Genomic DNA, 16,379 nt, shown 5'->3' on the forward strand with positions numbered 1-16,379 from the left:
TTGCCGATTTAGAAAATGGGCTAAATGAAAAGGAACATCAAGTGTTACCTCACTGAAAAGGACATTGAACTGACTCCAGACACGCCTCATCCTGTCTCAAGCCCCTTCTAGCGCTGCCAGCCCCAGCAGTCTACACAAGCCTGCGCAGTAGCAGGGAGTGAAGCCCAAAAAAACGAGGGTTCGCTGACTAGCCGAGATAAACATTTGGCACGCGCACCGACACCTACGTCTATGCAAATTGACATTGGGGATTTCCATGTCTGTTTTTGGGGGAGGAGGAGCAGCGCTTTCCATGGATCCTCACCTCGTCCCTCTGCCCCCCCCCCCCCCCCCCCCCCCCCTGCCCGGCTCCTCAGCTTCATGACAGACTCGCCAGGATTACGTTGGAATGGCTCCATCTGCCATTGTCTGTCGGGGAACGCTCTCCGGTTTATCGAGGCAGCATTAGGGTAATTATAAGGCCCCCGGAGCCACCAAGCTTTTATTTTGGAGGATGTCGCGTCAAGTGCGAGGCCAGAGGGGGAGGCTGCCCTGAAATCCAAACTTTCCATTGTTGGCAGTTTGGTTGGTTTATTTGTGATGAGTGTTGGGGGGGGGGGGGGGGGGGGGGGGATACTTGGTACTGAGCCAACTCTCTCCCTAAAGAACTCAATTTTGGCGTATGTTTCTCTTAACAGCCCCCTCGACATGAAATATGAATGGCCTCACAATTCTAATGACCTTCAGCTAGTTCTTATTTTCTCAAAGGAGCAGTGGGAACTGAGGAGAGTGTTGTACGCTTGTCCAGGGAAAGAAGGTCTTTTCATGTTGCGAGAGAGAGGATAGGATGTTTTTATCGATACACTGCAAGTTTCACTCCATTGACAGGGTTCTGCTACAGCAAAGGACTAAATCCCTGCCCTGGCAATTATCCAGTTGATTTAGTGTAGCCTACTTGGTTTACACACACAGACATCTTTACACTGTGTTGAGCCTTGCTTCTGTAACATTTTTGGATTCTAAATAATACAATTCGTAAAAACATGCTCTAGCCCTGTCTTGGTCCGTGCTGAATGTCTTGTTGAAATAGAGAACCAAACTTTGGAATAGGGTTCTTTTTAGGTCATACTGCATGCAGTATAGGCTGTAAGGATGCACCCGTCTCCCATACAAGCAAGATGCCAGCTTGTGTTGATTCTAAGCTGAGATGCGCATGCACACGCACGAGCACACACGCACACACACGCACTCTAGAGCTGACCGAGGGCACGCTCATTCATCAAGTGTGTGCCTGTCTGCCTCGCAATGAACAGAGCACTAGGGCTAATCACTCACAGTTGGAAGGGGAGGTGTGTGAAGGCGAGCGTTATAATAAACAGTGAGGGGGGATGTCTGTGTGTGGTCCAGTCTTGGGCCAGGCCCACCACCACCACCAGGGAGCCAGTCACAGTAGAAGTCCGGAGGAAAAAAACGTTTTTTTTGCCAAATGTGTTTGGATGCCAAGATTATTTTTCTGATAAAAGTCTGTGTTACTGTGTTGTTAGGGTAGCGTGTACTCTCTCTGTAGGGAAAATAAGCAGAATGTTCTCTTTAGTCCAAGATTAGGTTGATAGATCAGGGTTTGGCAGTTACATTTAGACAGAAGGGTCAAATAATAAGCAACAAAGTCCATATAACTAAAATCCAATTACAGCAGTACATGCCCTGTAAATGTGTCTATTTTTAAATTAGATCCCACCATGGCTGTTTATTTGATTAAATTGTTTGACACCAGATGAACCTGCTGACTTGTTCTAATAAAGCACACACAACCCTCATTCAAGATGTGAAACCTGTGAAAGATTGGCACGGTGCCCGTTAAATTACATTTCCACAAATCCCCATCTTTAGAAATTCAACTCAAGTAGACTGAATCAAAGTTACCATTGCCAACATTAAGGGGTAAATATTTGAAAGAATTGGTTGGAACCGGATGAGACTGCTGCCTAGTCCTAATAAAGCACACCTGACCCTCATCCAGATTACAAGTTGCCATCGCTGGCCGACAAGATACCAACTTCAAAATTATACCAGTACCTCAATTATCAATACTTCTTTCCTGTCATACTGGGCCTTTTGGCGCCCCAAGTTTACTGTGAAACAATGCTCTCATTAAGTCATTAAGACTTTCTACAAACAGACTTTGACAATTAGAAAGCAGAAGGCTTTGGTGTACATTCCTCATGTCCAGAGGTTAAATCCCTGGCTTACATCTGACTGACATTCCTGTCAATTACAGTGGCTTGATCATGTTAAAGATAAGCAATGTCACCGCAATCAGTCTAAAGCATATCATTTTGTAAATGTGAGATTAGCCTAAAGTTTGGTGCATTTCACATTGGGTTGGATTGTCACAAGGTAAAAACATTCATGAGTATTCAAAGGGGTTATTAATTAATTAATTTGATTGGCATCTACTCAGAATTCAGGTATTATGACTCCTTATTTGTTAGATTTAAACCTGGCCAAGAAAGTCTAGTGCGTTTGGTCAATGCATGCTTTATCTGCCAGTCTCACGTCCGGTGTCGAGACCTATTTTGCAGTGTTAGCTTGCAATCCAGTCTTGCAAAACAACAAAGCGAGTTCATTTAGATGTCAGAATCAAAGTTAAAACCCTTCTCTTGGCTTTTGAATTATTCAGAAGAGTGCAAACTCCACAGGCAAAAAACAAAAATTAGGGGTCCTTGGTTCATGAAGACCAGGACTTTTGTTTTCTAGCAAATGTTTAATGATCAGGAAAGGGCAGCAATGGGGGCGGCTTTGCGTTCTTGGTTGTCAGGCAGAAGTAAAGTAACTCAGTGAGATGTGAAGAAGTGCTTTTCTCTTCTTCTTATCTTCCACCGATGTTGATTCTCCTGAATCAAGTCAATATGTGGAATGTGCAGAAAACTTTGATTCTGACTCCTCAGGCAGTGTATCAATATGTGACCATTGGATGGTATTGTGTTCAGAATCCTCTTTGGCAGTAGAGTACACAGATGGTACCCAGTAACACTATCACCCCACACACCGAGCACATACCGTATACATTAGAACACAGAGCACTCTGTTCCACCACATAGCCCACAGGAAGCAGACGCTTCATCTCCACACGTCCCTCTAAAAGAGATATTCAAGTTCATGCATCCTAACACCAAGTCACATTAATCCTTGTTGAAGTGATCATGTCACGCATTCCAACACTTGTCGACTGTGTGATCGGCTTCCGTAAATTTCCACCAGCATACACAAGGTTATTGGGATGCCATTACAGCTTGGACACATGGGAAGAGTATTTTCACCTACTGTTTAACCCCCCCCCCCCCCTCCCCAAAGCCTTCCTAGGACTGCCATACCATGACATGAATATGTATTTGTGTACAGAATAATCTCCTCGTACTTTGTGAGATGGGTCCCTGTTGAGGTATAAAGGTGTACGGTTGTCGTGTGTGACTGGTAAACTATTCTAGTTGCTGTATGCGCTGCTGAACTTTACTCAGACATGAGGCTAAGGGGGTTGTTGATGACTAGTCCAGGTGGTTGTGTACAACAGCTGATTCCTCTGGTAAGTTCAGAGGGATCAGACGGGGTGCTTGGGGACGGGTGGTTAAGGAAGCCCTACGGGTGAAATGTGCAGTGTCGGGGGACTAGTAGGACACATTCCATCCCCGCGGGGGGTGGGGGTTTGGGGTTGAGGGAGCAGATTTCACTGTGACTCACCGTGAAAGGTGGGGCATCCTCCGCACAGTCCCCGACACCAGCTGCTCCGACTGGCAGGGGTGCAGCAGTGACATCACACCCCGGGGGTATTTTAAAGAGGGTCGAATGCCGGTGGAGCGAGCACAGTGTTCAGACGGGGAACGGCCAGGACTGCAGCGTCTGTGTCGGTGGTTCTGAAGTCCAGGGAGAAGGTTAAATATTGCGTATGTTAGCACGACAGCACGGTTATCGAGTGAACAAACCAGGCCCTGGGATCCCCCTTCTAGGATATGATATTTTAGCCTACTGTCAACATCGCAATGCTGCGGCATTGCCCTATCCCTCGATTCTCGTCTGCTGGAACCCGCGGGAAGATGCCTAAAGCGTCTTCTGGGAAAGAGAAGGCTCCCCAGGCCCCGCTGGAGAGCAAGGGTCGGGATCTGGCAGACACCAAGGAGGTGGCTAAAGAGCCCCTGCCCACCCAGAAAGTACTGAAGATCTTTAGCATCAACATCATTGCACAGGGACTGCCGTTCTGCCGGAGGCGGGTGAGTGAGTGACGTTCTCTCTGGGCAGCAGACGCGATAGAATCTCGCTTGTCACCCCGTCTTGAAATGTCAAGGGTCAATCTGCACTTTGCTTACGTGTGGGGCTGCACCTTCCAAAGAAATGTGTGCGTGCTATTTCAGCTGGGAAAGTATTTTGCTGTCAGGAAAACTCCCATTCCCCATGCTGTTACATGTACATGTACTTCCCATGCTCTTCTATTTGAGTTATTCATACCCCCTCCCATCTACATGTATGCTGTATTTTTGTACATTTTTTTAATAGGAGGAATATTTAATGTTAACGTTCAACTCTTAATGTAAACATTATTCACTTGGTTTCAAACAGTGTGTTGCTGTAGAGCAGTGGTCTGATCCACAAGCCGGTTTTCATGAGAACGAGTAGAAGACTGTAGATGGGCCTCTTAGTCACGATCTAATCCTTTGAATTCTGAGATTTTGTCCTTGATGAAGAAGTGCAGTGACGGTGTCGGTATTTGCTTGTCCTGGATTAAATGTTTGCTGGAGTATTAATAATAGACTAGGCCTAATCTATAATTTACTAATGGGTGTATCATAATATTTTGTTAATCTACATTCACGTTAAGGATTTTTATTTGTATTTTTTCATGTTGTTAAAGTCGCTTAAGTCTGTATTTCTTTCTTCTTTTTAATTATTGCAACACATCAGGTGCGTTTTTTTGAGAACGCCGTCATGTGCTCGTGCCAGCCCCGCCCAGCGGCCAGAGGGACCCCAACGTGCTCCTTAAAAAGGCTGTTTGTGTTGTGGCTATTTTTAGGTAACATTTTCAACCAGATCATTTAAAATGTATTGATCTGAGGAATTTACCGTGTCCTGGCTAAGTGATATGCTTAGTTTAAGTAATAAATACAAATGTCCATTTTGAAGGGTTCATAGTTATTATATATATTTTTTTTTATACAGAAACATGTTGCGTTACTTTATTACCTAATAATATGAACTCTCTGATACTGGGCATGCTACAGCATTACACAACAGGCCAGGCCGTAGATCCACACTTGGTTTACAATGGCATAGGAACACATTGCGTAAGTCAGTTTCCACATTTTTTTGGCCATGATTTGTCATCTTTTCCAGGCCATGCCCATATGTGGTACATTTTGAAACAAAGCAGTGCATAGTGGTGAGTGTGTGTGTGTACACACGAGAGAGGCTGACCAAGGTTTAATAGCCATGTTGAGCTGAAATCATATTGTACTGGAGCTCCTGTTAACCTTTTTATGGTTGTCCTCGTATAAGGATGTAGACATTTAGCTAATTTTGTTCTTTGTAAAGAACAGGAATATTGGTAGTTTTTGCCTTCACTGCTTATCATTTCAATGTACATTTTGGCTGCATTATTTGTTTTTGACTCGCCAGGAGGCATAGAATTACATTTGACGTCAGTTGGCTAGGGTTTTTTGCAGGTCTTTGACATACTTTTCAATGTAGCTAATTAAAACGGTAATTCTAGAACCAAACCTATTTGCTACAGAATTAGATGGGTTGAACATAAAATGGCAGATTTTCTCACAAGATCCATATAAAAAATTAAAAAAAATCATGCTGGGGAAATACTTGGTTTATAATTGATTAATGGAAGACAAAAGGGTTGAACCAAGATATTCAGGATAATCACAGAAAAAAGCATTCTTGGAAGCAGGAGGAAAGCAAGCCGGGGGAGCACGGTGAGGAAGGGAAGGAGGAGGAGAAAACAACTCTCTTTCTCTCCCTCTCCGTCCGTCTCTCTCTCTCTCCCTCTCTCTCTGTGTTCTTGAAGATCAAAGCCTGCCACTGGTTAAACCAGCCCTGAGACAAAGGGATCAGAATGGTAATTTAGTCTTCATTAGCACTGTTTATGCGTTAGCAGCAGGTTCAAAGGCCGAGCCGAAAGGGATCGAAAAGGGGGTTGGAGAGAGGGGAGGATATCTGCCCAGACCTCCCCAGCTCCAGAGTGAAATGAAAGTTATTTCTTTGTGTGAGTCCATAACTTTCTAATGGGGCTTAATGGCACGTCTCATCACCAGGTCCTTGATAATCAAGTAGGCTATGAACTTGGAAGCTTTAGATTTAGGTTACTCCTGTAGCTCTACTGCTCAGTTTTCTGTCAATTTACATGGAGGATGACAAACTACGAAACCCTGTAAAAGGCTTTTATTTTGAAGAGATTCTACCTAAGGATGTCATCTATGCAGTATGGCTTGACCTGGACAACCTGTGCTCTGTTCAGGGTACTTTATAAATCTGATCTGGGATGTAAACTGTACATTCTAACAAAATCCACCAACTTCCTTAAGGTACTTTTTTTAGGAAGGTCGTTCCTCTGTGAACCTCAGAATAGATAGTATTAGATTGTAATTCTCCAAATAATTTCCCTGTAGCTCATATACCAAATGACCATCAAGTTTTAAGCAATGGTTCAAAATGGGCAACATTTTTGACATCACGTTGGGCATGTCAGACTCGGGACTCAAGGGGGGGGATGAAATGGAGCATCCTTGGTACCAGGAATAGCAGTAAGAGGGGAAATGGTTGGTTAAGCCCTCATCTCTGGCAACCTCCTGGTAATTGGTTTGACTGAGTTGTAGGAAAACAAATGGTGTTTAGGATTACGTTACGGTGGCCAGGCCCATTAAAATCCCAGACTGTCTGTAGCTGGGCCACCGCATGTCACAATCCTTACACACTCGCTTCCCTTTACACTTTTCCCAACTGTGGAACACACAACACAACCCCCCCCCCCCCACACACACACACACACACACACACACACACAGTCTATCAGTAGTTAGCACACATTCCTGCGAGAGCAATGAAAAGACAAGGCCTTTTTTTTCTGTAGCGACCAAGCTCAAGTGCACTTGAGCTTCTTTTGGCGTGTCCTCAATGTGAAAAAGTGGTATCTTTTGCAAGGAGAGGGATGCAGAATATAATTTTGTTACTGTTGACACTAGCCCCCCCCTTTTCCTTAAACTTTTTTGCAGGATAAACAAGAAGGTAAACTAGGTCCTTCTTGGCATTTCTTGAATGGGTCACCACACAGGCTTGGCTGTGACAGCTGGCTCCAGTGACTGATGAATGAAATAGCTGAGATTTCTCAGGGTCTCAATAGGACGGTAGAACTTGAGTCCCCTCTGAGCTGCTGCTTCACAGGGGGTTGATTCCTCACAGTCTAAGAAGACTTCTGAGATTTTTTACATTCCAGATGCTCTCAGATGTTTTAGCTAGACTAAAAACAAAAATAAAAAAATCTTCTAGAGTTCTTTTAATAAGGATTAACTTGCCACCGTCTCAAGTTTGCTAGTGTTTCACCCGACCATATGAAGGCAAATGTAAGACAGATATGTACACCATGCTATATCACACTGTGGGTAGAAATTTTACCCCCCTTGCCCCCCTCCACCCCCTATTTTCAATGTCCTGATATAAATAGTCCGGACTTGAGTTTCAGATTAAAATGTGTGAAAGAGAACGCTTGCTCCCCAGGCTTCGAACTGGCATCCAGCTGTTGCGGTAGATGGTTATCGAGCAGAGGACTTACACAGCAGTACACTTGAGAGGGGGTTCTGGTTTCCTCGCCCACCCCGCGCTGCCATGCACACAGGGTAAGGGGATCTGGACCTGCTCATTAATGCCATGTCCCCCATCAGCAGCACAGGGCCCAGCTGCTGCTGCTGATGCAGTCTGATGGGGTCACGTTAGGATGGAACTCTCTGAGTTTCTTGAGACAAACTCAAGCAAAGCAGTCCATGGCAGCTACATGGCAATACATGATATATTAAATATCCTGTGTGCTACAGTTTAGACTGTGTGCATTTTGTGTGTCAAAGTCGCCAAAGTAAAGATTAGTTGCAACAAGAATATTAGATGTATTAGAAATAATAAATCAGGGCCTTTAGGCTTTGTTTGTTTAAAGCTGTAAGCATGTTTGTGACAGGCAGTGCAACTTTCCAGTTCTGGCTAATAAAGTTCCTTGAAGCAAAGAAGATTCACTGTCGTATCTAGTCTGGTCACATTTCAAAAACGAACTTCTCACCTTTACAAGCTCATCCTATATCCAAGAGGTTTGGATAAAAGGTATATTACACTTTTTTTTTTAAAGTTTGATTTCACCTGGACTGCTACTCAAGACTGGATTTCAATCCCTTAATTTGGCTACTGTTTAGTTCAGTTTGACTGTGCTCCAACTCTCAGATGAGGGAATGCTGAATAATATCCCTGCTGTGCTTGTTCATAATAAGCGACATACTTCCCCTCCAACTTAATGGAAACAGCGAAGGTCCAAAGTTGCTAGTGGTTAATGTACTCAAGCTCCAATCTCATATTAATGCCGTTTCATGACTTAACAGGTCGAGAAAAGCCGTACCAGCCAGGAAAAATCAATTCACTGTCAGTGGACTTGCTTAACCTAAATCCCACTTCTCCAACTTTCAATCTCTGCGGTGGATTATTTTTCAAATCCATCTTGGGGTAAACAAATTCCTCCCCCACAGCACCTGCCTGCCTGACTGCCTGCCTGACTTGCCCGCCCATGCCATGCATTAACGTGCCTGTGGAGACAAACCAGATAAACGGGTTTAGCCTGGAGGAGCAGCACCCTGTACTAATTTGGTCCTTCGCTGATAAACGTGAAATGGGACATAGTCATCCTTTGGGTCCGCTTCGTGCTACACCCACAGCATCCTGAACGGCACAGAGGAGCCATTGCTGGGTCGGCAGGTGTGTATGGGATATTGCGGCCGACAGCCAATTGTCACCACAGAAATAGAGGTCCAGAAAGGATTTGTAGAAGTGCTTTGTAGATTGTGTTTCACATGCTGATGAAACAGGGCTGTAAGACACGCATAGGATTTTAGGCTACGATTCTTTAGTGTCTTATATCCCAACTTGCTCCTGCTGAGTTGATTGCGTAGAGCAGTGGTTCTCTACCCTGCCTCGACCTGATTCAAATGAATGGGTCGTTATCTAGTTATGCAGAAGCCTGTTAACGACCATTCTTTTGAATCAGGTGTGTTGAAGCAGGGAAACAATCTCAAACATCCAGGACAGGGGGTCCCGAGGACCAGGATTGAGAACCACTGGTGTAGAGTATATAACAGTCCCAAACACTTTCCGCCGCAACACAGCATCATGCGTGGACGACGTGGAGCATTAGTGTGACACTTCAGCTTTGAATGCTGGTTATTTAGTGTCGGTGGGCCTCCTCCACTCAAAGCATGCCCTTGTCTACAGGGTCAGCTGCTAGGCACTTAGACCTGTCGTATCTCTATTTCACCTCCCGCACAAGGTCACTCGAGATGAGTGCTATCTGAAAGCTTTATCTGCCTGCTCGCTCGGCAATGAATTTGTCCATTTTTGTGGAACCTAAATGGTAATGAACATGGCCGGCCTTGCACCTTGTTGCCAGACAAGGATTCCAGCCATCCACTTATCTTTCCACCTATTAATAACTCAACATTAGAAACGACTCCTCTCCCTACTGCATGCCCTAGCAGCTGATACTCCCAATGCAAACCCGGCAAGACACAGCATTCTGGGTAATATCATATGTATCTGCACACATACGTAAAGATATCTTTGAAATGTTTTTTTTTTTTTTTTTTTTACATTTTCAATGTTTTACATTGGATGGAATTATTTAGTTACTGTTGTACATTTTATTATAGCTCTTATAGGTTGCACGTTCCTGCTGTAGTAAATTCCTTGTTTATGCAAACTTGCTTGGCGAATAAAGCTGATTCTGATTCTGACATCAGACGACATCAATGGACATTCATGGCCAGTGACTGTGCCTTTGAAAAGATTCGACTGTGACCTCGTGCCACCTAACCCTCCGTGTTTTCCCCCATATTTGTAATGACTCATCAAGCGTCTGCCAATCCCACGTCTGGGGGACAGCTGATGTGCCCCTTCCACCTTTCGACCCCCCTCAAACACCTCAACGCCCAGTCCCGCTCCCCGCTGCAGGGAGAGCTGGGATCCCGTTGCCCTTGGGCTCCAAATAACGCCGGGGGAGGAAGGCATCTGCCCCAAGCTATTCTGAGCTGTGAACCCATTCCGGGGTAGGGAAGGGATAGAGGTAGCGAGCCTGCCTGCCAGCCAGCCAGCCAGCCAGCTAGCTAGCTAGCCGCCCGCTCAACCTGTAACCCCTTTTCGATCCTACATTGAATTAACGAGCCTTCAGAGTGCAGACACAGAGCAGTGGTTGGTGGTTTTTTAGTTGGTGGAACATTGAATCATTATTTTCCTTACTTTTGGTTGCTTTGTTTAATTACGTTGAATGAATCCAATTACATTATATTATCATATTTATAAACGATGGCAACATGCCAATTTTTCACTAATGCCAACCTTGCTCTCTCTCACGACTCTTGACGCTAAAGCTCACCTCCTCTCTAATTACTGCATGTGTAGGCCGACGTGTAACCCTGCTGTACTGCGTGTGGCGCGGTGCGGACGGAGCATGCTCAGTGGCGCTCGGCCTCAGGGCCGGTCCACCTGCTCCAGGGGCTTGCTGAAGGCGCTGACATTTCCCACACTGCTTGGAGAGGCCCGGAGGACTCTCTCTCCTCCCTCGGGAATGTGTCACAGCTCCTCGACAGCTCCACACTCCCTGCTGGGAAGGAACCACAACATGCGCTAACATACACACACACACACACACACACTGTGCCTATCAGTTTTAACTTTCCTCAGGTGTATTCAAGGTCTCATCTTCCCAGCAGTGATTCACCCCTGAAACTTAGCAGCAATCCTCAGCATTAAAAGAGAGCCTCAGGCCTTAAACGTCATGATTGGCAGCTTCTGTTTTTTAGTTGTTTTTACCTCAGTATCGTGTTATTTGTTATCATTTCGCTGATGATGCAGTGACTGGGCTGCTCAGGAACTTTAAAAGTCTAGCTATCAAGTCTAGCTGTGTTAGCGCCTGCCACTCAAACCAGCTTCTGATCGCTGAGCGTGCTTGTCAACAGACCTTTTGGATAGGGCTGTTCTGACAGGTTCGGGATGTTTAGGTTGTGTGTTTTGTGGGGGTCTCCAAGCTGCCAGTCCGATAACCTAAAGCCGATAAGCTGCCACATAACTCTGTTACCCCCTGAAAAGAACTGTTTATTTATAAACCTGCCCGTTTCCAAGTAACTAGCGCAATACAGCTGGCTTCCTCACACACACCACATAATGAGCATGTTTTATTTTGGGAGGGGGGGGGGGGGAGCTTGGGGGTGGGGTGCATCATATAACTATTGATCAGTTATTTCTTGCATGTAAAGGCATCACAATGAAAGTTGTTATTTTTAAGATCTTTTTTGTTGTGCTAACGGCTCCTACACAACCATAGTTCCCCACACACCATAACCTCTCTCTCCCTTTGTGCTCCGGGCTGGAATCCCACTCTGGAAATGTGACCTGCTCTAAACGCTATGGCTGCTCCCCCCTTTCCCCTGCTGCCTCTCTCCCTTCAAAGACCTGGAAGCTCTGTGCCCTGTGCTCAGCGCTCTGTGTCCTGCGCTCTCTGCTCTGCGCTCTCTGCTCTGCGCTCTCTGCTCTGCGCTCTCTGCTCTGCGCTCTGTGCTCTGCGCTCTGTGCTCTGCGCTCTCTGCTCTGCGCTCTCTGCTCTGCGCTCTCTGCTCTGCGCTCTGTGCTCTGCGCTCTGTGCTCTGCGCTCTCTGCTCTGCGCTCTGTGCTCTGCGCTCTCTGCTCTGCGCTCTGTGCTCTGCGCTCTGTGCTCTGCGCTCTGTGCTCTGCGCTCTCTGCTCTGCGCTCTGTGCTCTGCGCTCTGTGCTCTGCGCTCTGTGCTCTGCGCTCTCTGCTCTGCGCTCTGTGCTCTGCGCTCTCTGCTCTGCGCTCTGTGCTCTGCGCTCTCTGCTCTGCGCTCTCTGCTCTGCGCTCTGTGCTCTGCGCTCTCTGCTCTGCGCTCTGTGCTCTGCGCTCTGTGCTCTGCGCTCTGTGCTCTGCGCTCTGTGCTCTGCGCTCTGTGCTCTGCGCTCTGTGCTCTGCGCTCTCTGCTCTGCGCTCTGTGCTCTGCGCTCTCTGCTCTGCGCTCTGTGCTCTGCGCTCTCTGCTCTGCGCTCTCTGCTCTGCGCTCTGTGCTCTGCGCTCTCTGCTCTGCGCTCTGTGCTCTGCGCTCTGTGCTCTGCGCTCTGTGCTCTGCGCTCTCTGCTCTGCGCTCTGTGCTCTGCGCTCTCTGCTCTGCGCTCTGTGCTCTGCGCTCTCTGCTCTGCGCTCTGTGCTCTGCGCCCTGCGCTCTGCGCCCTGTGCTCTGCGCTCTGCGCTCTGCACTCGGCACTCACCCTGCCAGCCGCGTCTTAATTGGCTCCTCAGTGGCACAGGCCACTAAGCCACTGAACAGATAGCTGGCTTGCCCTAACGGACGGGGGCTGTCTGCGTGGTTTGTTTAATCTCTGCATAACTCCCCCCCCCCCCCCGCCTCTGGCCTCTGTGTGTGGTCCCCCTGGCGCTGCTGCGCCCTGGGGCCCCATGCCCTCTGACTGCTGGTAGCGGAGCAGGGGGAGATGAAGATGTGGCTGCAACTCAGGCCAGGGACTTTGATGCAAGACATTGTAGCAGTCACAGGACACTGTTTGCTGGCAGGCAGTGCCTGCTCTCCCACACACGTCAGTCAGCCATTCCGCCCACCACTGTTTTAACTCGCTGCCAAGTGCAGCCATGCACTGCATAATTACCAAGGTTGGTTGAACCGTGAAGGTTATTATCAAGAACATTTTGAGGTAAAAGACAGTGTCTTGATTTATCATTGTGTGTACGTGCATATATCGTTTTTTCTCCTTCAACTACAACTCATTGTCTACAGTATTGCCTTCAGTATTGCCACACAGGATAACTGCTTTACCCTTCAGCTGTCTCGATGTAGAGTGTCTAATACAGTACCATGTTTGTCATGGAGCCGCCCTGTCACCAGGCCTCGTGTGATCATGTCCATCTCTGGCAAGCCACACCCTTCCTCGCCATGCCAGACATTAACTATTGCTGTATCCCAACCCCCCGGGTGTACTGTAGTACTATCCAACGGCAACTAACTTGTCTTGGAACATTGGAGGGGGCGTTCGAAAAGCACCTCTCATATCTCAGCCACCGTTGAAACCTTAACCTTGGCTGTCCCTGGCATCCTTTCTGTTGACTCTGGGATCAGCTTAGCGGTCAGAGACAAACAACAATGTCGTTTTCCTTTTGGTGGTTACATGACATTTATATAATACATAAAAAAGGGTTTATTCCTGTGAGATAAATTAACAATTTCCAATACCACTGTAGCACTGCAGGCAGACGTGTGCTGTAGATTATTTGGGGGGAAGATAAACTGTCCACACGGGCATAAACAGTACTCTTAAATGTAGGTCATTTAGAGGCTTTATGAGAGCACAAGGGGGCTTGAGCTGACCGAGTGCCTGGGTGAGTACATGCACATCCACCAGTGAGTGTCAGGGTGTGAGCGTGCTCAGTGGTGTTGTAGCATCCCCCCCCCCCCGCCCAGAGGTGAGCCATAGTCACTCTGAACACTCACCCCCCCAGAGGTGAGCCATAGTCACTCTGAACACTCTACCCCCCAGAGGTGAGCCATAGTCCCTCTGAACACTAACCCCCCCAGAGGTGAGCCATAGTCACTCTGAACACTCACCCCCCCAGAGGTGAGCCATAGTCCCTCTGAACACTAACCCCCCCAGAGGTGAGCCATAGTCACTCTGAACACTCACCCCCCCCCAGAGGTGAGCCATAGTCCCTCTGAACACTCACCCCCCCAGAGGTGAGCCATAGTCCCTCTGAACACTCACCCCCCCAGAGGTGAGCCATAGTCCCTCTGAACACTAACCCCCCCAGAGGTGAGCCATAGTCACTCTGAACACTAACCCCCCCAGAGGTGAGCCATAGTCACTCTGAACACTCACCCCCCCAGAGGTGAACCATGGTCACTCTGAACAGAGACGAACCCCTTTCAGACTCTGTGCGTCCTCCACGCGTCACCTAGCCAAAGGACTCTCAAACAAAGGTGATCCGTTAAACATGCTGTTTTGAAAACGGCTGGGCGTACCGTTTGTCCAATGTCACACTCCATTCAGCTAATATCAGTGGGGGGAGAAACCGTGGAAGGCTGATGAAGAGGAAAGCGATTGGAAGCGTTGACCGTTTGGGGGCCGTAGTCCCGGACAGTGTACGTCGGAGATGCGTCCATGTTTAGAGGACACGTGGACACCCAGCTAGCCTTGTCACGCTGATGAGGAGCGTGTTGTACCATGTGCTGAGATGGAACGCCGGCTATCCAGGCCTCAACTTTCCCCCCCCTATTTATAAACCCAGAGCAGTTTATAAATGTCCTCCTAGGGACCTGCTGTCCACCTTCCCATCTGAGAGACCAAAAGACCTTTGTCATCGCCCCCGGCGAGGAAAAACACGTCACTGCCTGAAACTCCTATCTTCTTTGTCTCTCTAACATATGCCGAACTTTGTCATTCGGTTGCCTGCCCACCTCAACTGGGTCTTCCAGCACGTCTCCAAGCTTGTTACCGAGGCTTCCCTGTCCAATTAAGGCGGTCTCCCCATGCCCCACTCTGCTCTTAAATACATACAGCATCTGAGACTGGCAGACAGGGGGGGGGGGCACATTTTGAGTGTAGCAGCGCTAGCCTTAATACACAAGCAGTGACTTGCTTCACTCGTCTATTTTTAGTTTGGTTTCTTTATCCTTCTTTTATTTTCTTGTCTGCCCCCTCAGGCTTTGTGCAGAGGGATACAGGGATGCTCTGTCCCAGCCACTCTGAGAGACCACACCAGGAGAGACCACGGGTCATGTCATTCTAGACACACTGCCCTTTTAACGGCTGTTTATACAGTTTACATACCTGTGCTTACTTACCTTAATCACTGGTTATTGACCTTCGACCTTTAGTGTCCGTTGCAAAGTTAAGGCATTCATTTCACATGAACATGTGTTGGCCGGTAACTACAGTGTTCTGGGTGATACCTGAGGCTAACACAAAGTTAATTCGACCCTGCCTCAGAGCATGGCCAGCCAGCACCATACTATAGTCAGCCTTGGTTAGTTAATAATATTTAAGGCAGAACATTTGCTAAGGCGAAAATGCCTTGAGCTTAAGTCCTAAGTCATCTCTATATGCAAAGTGGGTAGACATCGAAAGGACCATCAGTGTTCGTTCATTTGTGAATGTTTTAAACACGAGTTCCCCGGCCCTGACTAGTGCCCCGTCACCCTCATAAATCCAGGTTGGAACACTTCCAGTCTTCTTAGTATCCTTCACACTGGCACCTCAGCACCATGTTTTCCATGTTGGAAAAAGCAGGAATTCCCTCTGTTTATCAAAGCCCATTAACACTGGACTCGCTCCAGTGACTGGAAGTGTTCAAGGCTGTCCTCCAGCCAGGGTTTAAAGCAGGTCCCCCCCCCCCCCGTCGTCAGATTGATGAGGCGGAAGCAGGAGTTCCGAGGCCCTGCCTAGCGTGGTGTTTACCAAGGAGAGACTCCTGGAAGATCTCCGTCTGAGGGATAAACACACGGGAGAGAGGAAGGAAGAGGACATGTTCTTAATGGGACCCAGCTGGACCTCACCGTTCTGTCTCTCGCTCTGGTCTCTCTCTCTTGCTCTGGTCTCTCTCTCGCTCTGGTCTGTCTCACTCTGGCTGGCTCTCTGTGCTCTCTTTCGGTCTCTCCCTCTCTCCCGCCCTCAACAAGTCTACATTCAAATTTGTTTCTGCCCTCTTGTCATGGACAGTGATAATCCATTCTCTGTACCAGTGACTTGCACACTCTCAAGGGGCCCTGCCCTCCCTTGAATGTAGACCTTGGAGAGCCTTACTCTGGCCTGAGGGACTAATGCAATTATGACTCACATAACCGTGTGTGCTCATACACACGAACACAACTTTACTGCACTGTCAATGCCCTAAGTAGACAGTACAAAAGGCTGTTTTACCATGAGGGAGATGAGAAGATACGACCCCATCTAGGTGTATCCTTTCTGCTTCTCTCTCTCCCCTGCGCTCTCTCTCGCGCTCTCGCTCTCTTTCTTTCTCTATCACACACACGCACACCTCCATCATTCAGTTTAGCTGGACTGACAGTCTTATCTCTTGCGTGCAGTAACCCT

At 47.6% G+C, this 16,379-nt stretch overlaps 1 protein-coding gene across 2 annotated transcripts in view; it reads left to right on the forward strand.

The window, feature by feature from the left end:
- The window catches only part of fbxw7 (F-box and WD repeat domain containing 7), a 71,486-nt gene that overhangs the window by 5,925 nt on the left and 49,182 nt on the right, over window positions 1–16,379 (forward strand). Inside the window, exon 1 of one of the 2 annotated variants that reach the window (XM_047045044.1) lies at window positions 3,408–4,244. The exons of the other annotated variant lie outside the window; for it this stretch is intronic. Coding sequence (XP_046901000.1) covers window positions 4,017–4,244 — 228 coding nt within the window. The 5' untranslated portion in view covers window positions 3,408–4,016. Of the gene's footprint in view, window positions 1–3,407; window positions 4,245–16,379 lie in introns of those variants that run through there. 2 annotated transcript variants of the gene reach the window in all.

The sequence above is a fragment of the Hypomesus transpacificus genome, chromosome 22, assembly GCF_021917145.1.
Source record: "Hypomesus transpacificus isolate Combined female chromosome 22, fHypTra1, whole genome shotgun sequence".
Classification (NCBI taxonomy): domain Eukaryota; kingdom Metazoa; phylum Chordata; class Actinopteri; order Osmeriformes; family Osmeridae; genus Hypomesus; species Hypomesus transpacificus.